This window comes from Sapajus apella, unplaced genomic scaffold (assembly GCF_009761245.1).
Source record: "Sapajus apella isolate SASKATOON/1434 unplaced genomic scaffold, GSC_monkey_1.0 scaffold63, whole genome shotgun sequence".
Taxonomy (NCBI): Eukaryota; Metazoa; Chordata; class Mammalia; order Primates; family Cebidae; genus Sapajus; species Sapajus apella.
The window spans coordinates 7,238,338-7,251,175 of NW_022437003.1; the positions used below are offsets into that span (position 1 = coordinate 7,238,338).

General features: G+C 44.5%; 1 protein-coding gene across 2 annotated transcripts in view; it reads left to right on the top strand.

Moving 5' to 3' along the window:
• The window catches only part of KIF13A (kinesin family member 13A), a 225,525-nt gene extending 222,464 nt beyond the window's left edge, over positions 1-3,061 (top strand). For both annotated transcript variants that reach the window (XM_032247635.1, XM_032247644.1), the window contains one exon: positions 1,511-3,061. In XM_032247635.1, coding sequence (XP_032103526.1) covers positions 1,511-1,531 — 21 coding nt within the window. In that variant the 3' untranslated portion in view covers positions 1,532-3,061. The remainder of the gene's footprint in view (positions 1-1,510) is intronic.
• Positions 3,062-12,838: the final 9,777 nt, after the last annotated feature.

Here is a 12,838-nt window from a genome sequence, read left to right on the forward strand (position 1 = left end):
GGCCGGGCACGGTGGCTCACGCCTGTAATCCCAGCACTTTGGGAGGCCGAGGCGGGTGGATCACAAGGTCAAGAGATCGAGACCATCCTGGTCAACGCGGTGAAACCCCGTCTCTACTAAAACTACAAAAAATTAGCTGGGCATGGTGGCGCGTGCCTGTAATCCCAGCTACTCAGGAAGCTGAGGCAGAAGAATTGCCTGAACCCAGGAGGCGGAGGTTGCGGTGAGCCGAGATCAAGCCATTGCACTCCAGCCTGGGTAACAAGAGCGAAACTCCGTCTCAAAAAAATAATAATAATAATAATAATAATTTTAAAAATTAAATAAAATTTTTTAAAATTCAAATTCCCAGGAGTCATTGCCCTCCAGCCCTAAGATTTTGCTTTATACAGTGTGCATCAGGGGAAATAAGGTATTCACAAACCCTTCTTTCCTCCCCATCCCCTTCTACCCCCATATAGTAATAGGAGACAGGGCATCTGAGGGCCATACTGTAGGAAGCACTGCCCATGGAAGAGGGAAGGGGGGGCAACAACCCCATTCTTGCCTAGATTATTTAGGACCCAATAGGAAAAAGTAAGGATTGGAAAGTTTCCAGAATAGTGTGTTCCTGCCAAAGACCATGGTTTAAAATGAAATTTACAAACATGGTGCTTATATCAAAATAATGGGATTATGGAGATTTTTCTCCATTAAAAAGTGTTTGGATACCGGGCATAGTGGCTCATGCCTATAGTCCCAGCACTTTGGAAGGCCAGGGCAGGAGGATCACTTAAGCCCAGGAGTTTGACACCGTCCTGGGCAACATAGCAAGACCTTGTCTCTACAAAAATTAAAAATATTTTAGACTTAAAGTTTTTGTTACATTGGTTTTAATAATTTGTTTTGACGGTTTAAAATTTTTTCTGAGAACTCTAAGTTGGACTTTTGTTCAAACCCCTGAAATGACTTAGAATCCACATTTAGAAGTAACTTTTGTTTTCTTTTTTGAGATGGAGTCTCACTCTGTCACCCAGGCTGGAGTGCAATGGTGGGATCTCGGCTCATTGCAACCTCCGCCTCCCCGGTTCAAGTGATTCTCCTGTCTCAGCATACTGAGTCGCTGGGATGACAGGCACAAGCCGCCACGCTCGACTAATTTTTTGTATTTTTAGTAGAGAAGGGTTTTCACCGTGTTCCCCAGGCTGGTTTCAAACTTCTGAGCTCAGGCAATCCATCTGCCTTGGCCTCCCAAAGTGCTAGGATTACAAGCATGAGCCACCGTACCCAACCTTTTTTTTTTTTAACTTTTACTTTGGGTGTTGCTGTCATTACTTTTCCTAGAAACATCACCTCAGGGCTTCTACAGTATGAATTCCAGCACTGGATTCCATAATAAAACCAATCCTGTGAATCCTTTTAGGAAGAGCTCCTTTCTTGTAGTGGGTGTGGAATGGGCTGAGATTGGGTGCTGTAGGTGGGGTAGCAGGTAGGGATGAGAAGCATGAACTCACCAGCTTCTGCATTCCAGGGAGACACGACCTCGAGGTAGGAGCGGCAAGCACCCCCTCCTCAGGCCACAACTTGGCATCTTTGTTCACCTGGTCATCTTGGGCAAGCACCAGCTCCATCTTTAAAACATGCTGCCATCCGGCTGGACCTCAGACCAGAAGCTGGAGAAGCCACGCCGGGCACTTCCTGGGCCACCTCCTTTCCCCTCCCCAGTGGGAGAAGCAGCACTTTGTCACTTGGGTGAATCAACAGCCTCTGCGTTTTCCAGAAAGCAAGAGAACTGAAAATCCTGGATTAGCTAAGTGACAGTATTTTTGTTTGCACTTACTACACACCTCCACTGTATAGAAACCTCTACAGACTCCAACAGACTATTCTTGTACAATTTTAATCAGTTCTTACTGTAGAATCTGGAGTCAGTGCTCTAATCTGTTTTTTATAAATAATATATATTATGTATATGAAATGTCTATCTATAGTATGTCTGGAGACAGACAAGGCTACACACTAAAATGCAGATAAAGGTGATTTGTAGAAAATTATAAGGTACTGGACTTTGTTACAAAGCAACTTGGGCGATCTCTTATACATGAGCAGATGAAAAATGTTTTATTGCCTAAGAATGAGCTTGCAAATCCCTCTTTGCAGAAAAGGTTATAGAATGCTGTTCTTTATAACCAAAGAACTTACATAAGACGACATTTTTGCTGTCCACTCTTTTGTGTGAACATGTATGTTTGACTGCGAGTTTGGTGCCATAATTCCCTTGGCTACCAAGCCACGTGCTGCCGTTCTCTGTCCTCTGTTTCATAAGCACACTGAGAAATCTCACAGCTATATTCTTTGGTCTTCCACCTGCCCCACCACCTGCTGACTTGACATTGTATTATAACCATTGACAGTGACTGGGGCCCTGACTCCACAGATGCCTGGACCATGGCTCAGCCCAGGCGGGCAGGTGGAATGAAGAGAGCAGTATTACTGTAAGAAAACACAAGGACAGCCAAGAGTCGTGGTGGGGTGGGTGGGGTGGGGGGTGTTGATTTTCGTGTGTTTTTGTGTGTGTGGTTTTGTTTTGGATTGGTAGGTTTCACTGTGGTGTGATTTTGCTGTTGTTATTTTGCTTGATTCTGGAAAATGCTGAGGAGATGGACTGAGCTCTGATGTTCCGTGGTTCATGCTTTACCATGTTTGCAGGAGATGATCGAATACAGGTGACCCTGCTGTCGTGTCTTCATTTATAAAATCCTCCTATGAATGGGGACATTGAAGGATTATGTGTATGGAAATTTTTACAAAAGTCCTTTCTGTACCTATTTGTAGATGCCTGTATAATCAGTCTGGATGTACAGCTATAAATGTGTTCTGAGCGCAAGAGAGAGAGAATGCGTACAGCCTGCTGTACCTTTTTTCTTTAAGTTCTTCGAGCTGGTAAATGAGTAAGACATTGGAAACCTTAATGAAAAGCTGCTGTTCATGATTTGTGTGTATAGTGAGCTGACTGTAGTATTTTACTATTGTCTGTTTAAAAGAAAAAAAAGAAAAACTGTAATTTATATCCCCTTTCAAATTTATTGTGTTTAATTGGTACAGATTTCTGTGTGTGTGTGTGTGTGTGTGTGTCTGTGTGTGTGTGTTTTAGAATACAAACTGTGTAATTCAGATTTTAAAACACCAATTCTTTGTCTTTAATAACCCTGCCATTAGTTTCACATCTGATGTACCATATTTCTATGTGTGCATGTCTCTGTAGTGTTAAACAATAATAATATCAGCTAGCGTTTATTGGGGGTCAACTGTGTACTAGGCGCTGTTCCAAACATTTGATATTCATTATCTCATTTAATCCCCACAGCAACAGACCCGTAGGTATTATGGTCATTAAGTGTTTGACAAGTGGAAAACTGAGGCAGAGATGTTACTGATGGAGCCTTAGCAAAGCCAGGATCCAGGCCACACTTCTCTTGTCAGTCTCTGTGTTCAGCCTGATGGCATGTCACGGACAGACGGGCCTCTTGAAGGGAGAACTGGGCACCTCCAGAGGACAGAAGGGCGTGGTGAGTGTCACAAGTTCCAGATGGACCAATCCCATTGCGATGGAGGGGTGGGTATTTGGAGCAGGTAGGACGTGGCGTGTTATCCCTGTTCAGGATGCCCAAATCTTTACAGCAAGTAGCAGTACCCTGCCAACAGTAAAATAGTGGCTAAAGGTAGCTTATTATAAAAATCTTATCTAAAAACAGAATTATTTTTGAATTCTTACAGAATTATTACAGAATCTTTCCAGAAAAATCTCAGCTGTTCACAGTAGCCTTTCTGAAGTTACACAGAATTAGATCTAACTTGTCCTGGACAGAAGGGTGCCCTGTGTAGACTTCCATGAGAGAGGAGAGAAGGGATCCAAAGAAACCCCAATGCTTATTTGAATTTTGGAGAATGGGTTTAGGAAGAGGAAGGCAGCTACTTCATATTTAAATCAAAGATGACAACTAAATGTATAGTTCAAGAGAAAATGAACAAATCGTCATTCCCCTTGCTAGTGTGAGACCACTGGTATTCAGGTCAGTGACATATTCATCTGTTGTTACGACTAAGAAAAAACTGGGTTTAGGACATGTTTTATTGGATAGTTAGAGGTGTGTGTTTCACAGTTATTTCCAAGATACAGTAGTACCGGTGTCATCACATTTGTTGGTAGTTTTTTAGACACACATTTTATCATAACAAAAATACAACCTTGTGTTTCTATGGCACGGACTTATGGGGAGAATAGCTGTTTATAAAAATGCCTTTGGGGTTATGGCTGGAGCTATGTCCACTAGCACAGGAGTGGGAGTCATGGGGACCAGCTGCAGCATCCTCGTCATGTCCTCCTGGGGAGAGGAAAGGGTCATTTGGAGCTGCCAGTTTCCCTTCCTGGGGGCCTTTGGGAGTTCAGTGAGAACTGGAAAGAATTTGCTCAAAGGGAAACCAGAAAAGAAACAGCTCCTTACCTAAAAATTTCATTTTGCCTTGGTTGTGAGTCCTTTCATTAAGAAAGAAATTCTGGCCAGGTGCAGTGGCTCACGTCTGTAATCCTAGCACTTTGGGAGACCAAGGCAGCTGGATCACCTGAGGTCAGGAGTTTGAGACCAGCCTGGCCAACATGGTGAAATCCCGTCTCTACTAAAAATATAAAAATTAGCTTGGCATGGTGGCACACGCCTATAGTCCCAGCTATTCGGAAGGTTGAGGCAGGAGAATCACTCAAACCCAGGAGGTGGGGGTTTCAGTGAGCAGAGATCACACCACTGCACTCCAGCCTGGGTGACAGAGGGAGACTCCATCTCAAAAAAAAAAAAAAGATAAGTTCCATATGTCACATGATTCAAAACTAAAGAATGTAGAGCCTGAAAAAAGATAACAGCTGGGAGTGGCTTCCTTGGGAAGAATGTCCTCTGCTAGACTGACTATGTCCTCTGCTAGACCAACGTTTCTAGGCACTACCTTCTTTTTTTTTTTTTTTTTTTTTTTTGCGTTGGCTATCTTCCCTGTCTCCCGGGCTGGAGTGCAGTGGTGCAGTCTCTGCTCACTGCAATCTCTGCCCCTCAGGTTCAAGCAATTCTCCTGCCTCAGCCTCCCGAATAGCTGGAACTACAGGTGCTCACCACCACACACGACTAATTTTTGTATTTTTTAGGTTTCACCATATTGGCCAGGCAGATCCCGAACTCCTGACCTCGTGATCTGCCCACTTGGCCTCCCAAAGTGTTGGGATTACAGGTATGAGCCACTGTGCCCGGTCCTGGCACAGCTTAATTATATCTTATAATTCATTTTCATCAATAGCCAACTTTATTATCATAGCTTCAAAAGCTGATCTCCCTACCTCTAACCCCTCGCTTTTCCCATTCTTCATATGTGTCTAGTATGTAGAATGTCTTTTACATGCATTATTTCATTGAATCTTCGGAAGAATTTGTAAGATAAACATTTTCATCTCCATTTTATAAACGAAGAAAAGAAGTTTGAGAAAATTGCTGAAAGTCAGACAGTAGATGAATTGCAGCACCAGGCCATAAGTCTATCTGACTTCAAAGGCAAGCTCTAGGCGGGGAGGGGTGGCTCACACCTGTAATCCCAGTACTTTGGAAAGCTGAGGTGGGTGGATCGCTTGAGGTCAGGAGTTCAAGACCAGCCTGGCGAACATGGTAAAATCCCATTTCTACGAAAAATGCAAAAAATTAGCTGGGTGTGGTAGCAGATGCCTGTAATTCCATCAATTGGGGGACCAAGAAAAAAGGCTTTTAAAAAAAAAAAAAAAAAAAAAGGCCAGATGCAGTAGCTCACACCTGTAATCCCAGCACTTTGGGAGGCCAAGGCAGGTAGATCACAAGGTCAGTAGATCGAGACCATCTTGGCCAACATGGTGAAACCCTTGTCTCCACTAAAAAATACAAAAATTAGCTGGGCTGGTGGCGGGTGCCTATAGTCCCAGCTACACGGGAGCCTGAGGCAGGAAAATCCTTGAACCTGGGAGGTAGAAGTTGCAGTGAGCTGAGATCGCATCACTGCACTCCAGCCTGCCAACGCCATCCCAAAAAAAAAAAAAAAGGCAGGCTCTAGTTCTATTAAACCATCCTAAGTCCAGCTTGATTTGAGTCCAAGCTACCTTTTTGGTTCTACTTCTTACTGATCCTACCCTCTTTCCAGACTCACTGTACTACTTTAATATCTTTTTAAATTTTTTTTAAATTTTAGACAGTATCCCCTCTTGCCCAGGCTGGAGTGCAGTGGCATGATCATGGCTCACTGCAACCTTGTCCTTCCAGCCTTAAGTGATCCTGCCACCTCAGCCTCCCGACTAGCCGAGACCATAGGCACACGCCACTATGCCCAGCTAATTTTTGTATTTTTTTGTACAGACAGGGTTTCATCATCCTGACTAACACGGTGAAACCCTGTCTCTACTAAAAAATACCAAAAAAAAAAAAAAAAAAAAATTAGCCAGGTGTGGTGGCGCATGCCTATAGTCCCAGCTACTCAGGAGGCTGAGGCAGAAGAATCACTTGAACCCAGGAGGCAGAGGTTGCAGCGAGCCGAGATCGTGCCACTGCACTCCAGCCTGGCAACACAGCGAGACTCCATCTCAAAAAAAAAAAAAGAAATGAATATGTGCACTCTCAAATTAGGCATCATTCCAAAACAGTTGTAAATCAGTTGATAGGAACTGAGGCAGTTTTTTCTCTCTCTGCCAAAGATAAGTGACCCCAAGGAAAGTTGCCTACTCCAAGTTTTGTCACTCTCTGTTTTGCCTTAATGATTTGTTTATATCCTTTATGTGTACCACAATGTGTAATTACAGCAGCTTTACGGCATATTTTGAAAGTTGTTAAGGTAAGTGTCCCCTTCACTATTTTTTCTTTTTTCTTTTTTGAGACAGGGTCTCACTCTGTCACCCAGGTGGCATGAGGCTCACTGCATCCTTGACCCCCGGGGCACAAGCAATCCTCCCACCTCAGCATCCCCGGTATTTTTGTAGAGACAGAGTCATGGTATGTTGCCCAGGCTGATCTCAAACTCTTGGGCCCCAGTGATTCTCCTGCTTTGGCCTCCCAAAGTACTGGGACTATAAGTTCAAGCCACCACAGCTTCACTATTCTTTTTTAAAAACATTTTAGCAATTTTCATGCATCACACTTTTTTTTGAGATGAGGCTCTGGCTATGTTGCCCAGGATGGACTCAAACTCCTGGCCTGAAGCGATCTTCCCACCTCGGCCTCCTGAATAGCTGGGACTATAGGTGTGTACCAACATGCCCAGCTTCATATGGTCACATTTTTAAATTAAATTTAAAATCCATTTGTTTGGTGTAGAGGGTAGTGAGGGGAATGTTGTCTCTGCTTAGAAACATGTTTTAATGAGCTATTTGAGGTAAAAAGATGAAGCTCACCAGGGTTCACTGGGGCAAGCCAGTTTTTAGACATTATGAGATGACCACATGGAAAGTGGCATTAGCAAGATGACCCCTAGTGCTCATTCCTCCTACAGAGACAGCCAGAACAACAAATAAACAATGACTTTTTTTTTTTTTTTGAAACAGAGTCTTGCTCCGTTGCCCAGGCTGGAGTGCAATGGGGTGATCTTGGATCACTGCAACCTCTGCCTCCCAGGTTCATGATGGGGTTTCACCATGTTGGCCAGGCTGACCTCAAACTCCTGACCTCAGGTGATCCACCTGCCTCAGCCTCAAAGTACTGGGATTGCAGGCATGAGCCATCATGCCTGGCCAACAATAACATTTTAATGAAAATAACAGAGTGCTGGAGTGCACCAGAGGAGTAGCCGAATCTCAGGATGACCACATCGAGAATGGAAGGAAATGCCAGGCCTCTACCATTCCATCTCCCAGTTGGGGTCAGCCGAGAACCAGCTTCCCCCTTCAGCAAAGAGGTATACAAGGGGATCCCAGCAACTCACATCAACTTTGGACACCTACAAACCTCACCACTGTCCCCTGTAGTCCTCATAGGCACTAAGCTCAGCTGAGGAAGCTGCCTGGAGTCCACACAGCTGTGCTGCCCCAAGAGAAGGAGCTGGCACTGGCCACTCCCGGCCCTGGTCCACATGCTGCTGCACTGCACCAGCCTGGAATTGGAACTATGGCTGGAGTGTGACTTGCTCTGTGGGCAAGTAGTTACAGACCCCCGCTCATCCCTGAAGCTAAATTGCCTTTGAACCACCCAGCCTGGTATCCCAACGTCCTCAAGCTGAAATGTAAGCAGCAATTATACCCTTCTCCATGGGGCCAAGCAGAGGTAAAGCCACTCCACCTACCCCTCCCCTTTTCTCCTCAGGCAGGAGCTAAAGCAGTTGCCTGTTTCTGGCCAGGCTAGGTGGCTCATGCCTGCAATCCCAGCACTTTGGGAGGCCAAGGCAGCTGGATTGCCTTACCTCAGGAATTCAAGACTGCCCTGGGCAACATGGTGAAACCTCATCTCTACTAAAATACAAAAAAAAATAGCTGGGCATGGTGGCGCTGTGCGCCTGTAATCCCAGCTACTCAGGAGGCTAAGGCACAAGAATCTCTTGAACCTGGGAGGCAGAGGTTGCAGGGAGCTGACACTGTGCCACTGCACTCCAACTTAGGCTAGAGTGAGACTCTGTCTCAAAATAAATTAAAAATAAAGCTGTATACTGTTTCATGGGAAAACAGTACCTTGGCTGCTCAGGGCACTCATGCCTCCCAGTGCCTAGGTTCAAGCAGAACCCGGGATCCCAGGTAATGAACATTGTTTTGGCCACCCAGAATGATCATCACCCCAGTACCTAAGCTGAAACAAGTCTCTGCATTCCAGGGAAACAGTACCTAGGCTGCCCCCAGGCCTGAGCTGAACGGGCACATTGCCCCCACTAGGGAATCAGTGTCCTGGCCGATCTCAGCAGCTATGCATCTCTGGGCTGAGGTGAGGTAGGACCCTGCATCCCAGGCTGGGCTGAGACATCTTACCCTACGAGCCAGACAACTCCAGCACTCTGCTTCCCTGGGGCTGGAATGTCCCCCTAGTGTCTGAGCTGCTGAGACACCCCTCTCCCTAGAGAATAAAATCATGACTATGCTGTTCCCTGCCCCAACCTAGGTCCCAAATGACAACTGTGCTCCATTATTCTGGGTTACTTGCTGCCACTGCACCTGGTCTCACAGAGGCTGGGATACTGCCAAGCCCCACCATCCCAGGGTCTAGAGTCACTACTACACAGTGCCTCACTCCCTGGAACCTCAGTTTCCACTGAGCTCTATTGGCTCAGGTTCCTGAATTGCAGCTGTGCCCTGATCCCCAGACCCATACCTCTAGAGCACCATTTCATGGCCAGAGTCAGGCTAGTGCTCTGCCCTGTCCCCCATCCCTACTAGAGTTAGAATCACAGTTATAAAATGCAGTCCTGGGACTGGGTGCAGTGGCTTATGCCTGTAATCCCAGCACTTTGGGAGGCCAAGATGGGTGGATCATGAGGTCAGCATATCGAGACTATCCTGGCCAACATGGTGAAACCCCGTCTCTACTAAAACACACACACACACACAAATTAGTTGGGCATGGTGGCACTCGCCCTTAGTCCCAGCTACTTGGGAGGCTGAGGCAGAAGAATCACGTGAACTCGGGAGGCAGAAGTTGCAGTGAGCTGAGATCGCGACGCTGCACTCCAGTCTGGTGACAGAGTGAGACTCCATCTCAAATAAATTAATTAATTAAATGCAGTCCTCTGCGCCCAAGCTCCTAGGGGGTATCTTAGGGTTGCAGATCCTAACTCTATGGGCAACATACATCCAGACTTCCTACAGAGAGCAAACCTGCATCCCAAGACCCGGGTGCCATAATAGGTTTGAGAGACCCTGGGATTAAGACCCTCATCCCACAGCCACTCCAAGCACCTGAACATGGAACTCACAGGATAGTAACAACCTACACTGCTGCCACAAACAGCCCATGGTTTTTGTTGTTGGTGGTGGTGGTGGTGGTTTTTTTAATTGCTGACGTTGAACGCAGCTGAAAAAGCTGCACAGAGACTATAGCACTGCACCTATCTGGAAACAGAGTCACTACATCTTCGCAACTGGCACATTAAACTCAACTAGAGGTGAAAGTCTTCCACTACAAAATCCACTCCAGAAAGTTTGGAAGAGGCAGCTAGGTGTGGTGGCTCACACCTGTAGTCCCAGCACTTTGGGAGGCCGAGGCGAATGGATCATGAGGTCAGGAGATCGAGACCATCCTAGCTAATATGGTGAAACCCCGTATGTACTAAAAACAAAAATAAAATTAGCTGAGCGTGGTGGCATGCGCCTGTAGTCCCAGCTGCTTGGGAGGCTGAGGCAGGAGAATCACTTGAACCCAGGAAGCAGAGGTTGAAGTGAGCCGAGAGTATGCCACTGCACTTCAGCCGGGAGAACAACAGAAAGACACCATCAAAAAAAAAAAAAAAAAAAAAAAAAAAACAGTGTAGTGGCCCATACTTGTAGTCAGCTAATTTAGAAGCAGAGGAACAACAGTTGCTTGAACCTGGGAGGCTGGGCAACAGAGTGAGACTCTGTCTCAAAAAAAAGTTTGGAAGAGGCAGTCCAATAAGGTTCTGTACATACCAGATTACTCAAATTTCTAATTGTGGGATGTTAGTTTGCGGAAAGTTTATGGTTGTTTAATGACTTCACCTGGTTAAAAACAGTTTGATGAAACCCAGCACTCAATTTTGACCTCTTCTAGGTATAAGTGGAAATTGTTCCTTTTATTTTTTTTATTTTTTTTATTTTAATTTTTTATTTTTTATTTTTTTTTTTTTTTGAGACGGAGTTTCGCTCTTGTTACCCAGGCTGGAGTGCAATGGCGCGATCTCGGCTCACCGCAACCTCCGCCTCCTGGGTTCAGGCAATTCTCCTGCCTCAGCCTCCTGAGTAGCTGGGACTACAGGCACGCGCCACCATGCCCAGCTAATTTTTTGTATTTTTAGTAGAGACGGGGTTTCACCATGTTGACCAGGATGGTCTCGATCTCTTGACCTCGTGATCCACCCGCCTCGGCCTCCCAAAGTGCTGGGATTACAGGCTTGAGCCACCGCGCCCGGCCCCCGGAAATTGTTCCTTTTATGATGTGTGATTCATGCCATGTGGAATTTGTGTGAGTGTGTGGGACACACCTGATTTAGCTTGGAGAAAGGTATATATTGGTAAGAGAAAGTTAATGATGTTACAAATATAGTACTCTCAACAAATGAAATTTATCAAATGCTGAAGAAAAGAACTGGGCTTTGGAGTAGGGAAGACATGGTTTTGCCTTGTAATTTAACCACCAGTTAGCTGGACATACTCATGTAAATCTCAGTTTTTTTCATATAAAGCAAGGACAATATCAGTCTTATCAGTTAATGAAAAGATTAAATAAGATGATGTGTGTAAATCAACCCTCTCAGTGGCCTAACTGAGCATCAGATATGGAATGAGCATCGAATAGCTGATTGTTTTCCTCTGCTGCAGACAGCTTCCCACATGTACCCCATATATGAGTGCCTCCACTGTCCCTCTGTACCCTTCCGTACTCTTTGTCTCTTTCTGAGAATGTTCCCTCCACACTTGCACCACCACCACTTTTCATGTATATTCCTTTTTATTTCTCCTTTCTCCCCTCAATATTTAACATACTATTTGCAGGTCCAAAAGATGGCCTTTATTCATAATAATAAGTTAGATTCTATTGTAACTTTAAGAAAAAAAAAAATCCTTCAGCTGAAGAATTCAAAAAGGTTCTCTCTGAGGCACATTATAGTTGAATTGTCAAAAGTCAAAGAAAAAGTGAATTCTAAAAACAGCCAAAGTGTCAAGTTACATATAAGGGGATTCCCGTTAGACTAACATCAGTTCTTTCCACAGAAACCTTACAGACCGTGAGTGAATGGGATGATATATTGAAAGTGCCAAAAGAAAAATCTGCCAGTCCCCAGTAAACCTATCTTTCAGAAATGACAAAGAAGTAGTCTTTCCCAGACAAGCAAAAACGGAGGAAATTTATCACCAATAGACCAGCCTTATAAAAAATGCTCAAGGTATTGCAACATCTGAAAGTGAAAAGATGATCATCATTATCGTGAAAACACACAAGTATAAAACGCACTGCTAGAGCAGATACACAAAAAAGAAAGCAAAGAATCAAACCTTATTACTACAGAAAACTGTTAGAGACAGAATGCTTGTTCCCAGGTACCACAAGGAAAAATTAGCATTCAGACAAAATGTTTTCTCAGCAACGCAATTTTACTTTCTGCAGAAAGGGTGCTCCCATTAGCCATCTTGCCACAAGAGTACAATGAAGAAAGGAAAGACAGGCATAGTTATTCCTTACACATTGGGTCCTTACTGCTGTGTCCAATCTTCATAACTAAACTCAACCAAATTGGCTAACAACTTAAAACTTTTCTAAATAGATAAAGGCAATGGAGAACAAAGGAAAAGAGGCCATTGCTTACAAAAGGAATTAGAAAAGTAACAGCATTCCCAAATAAGAAGCAGCATAGGCTGCAAGTTGGGACATGCCTGTGAGCATGTCCAGCACACAAATATCTGGGTTAGAGTACAAGGACAGAGAATGTGCTACATGCCTGTGAGCATGTTTAACAGCTGCATAGGATAGGGCTTAACAAAGAGTTATTAGCAGAAATCAAGAAGGCTTTGAAGAAAGTCTTTAAAACAATATAATTTCTAACATTTACTATTATTATTCTTTAACAAGAAGGGAAACTTTGAAGAGGAACTTTTTACTTTCTACAACCACCAAATCACAATGATACACAATAAGAGAGGAAGAAAGGAACAATGGAT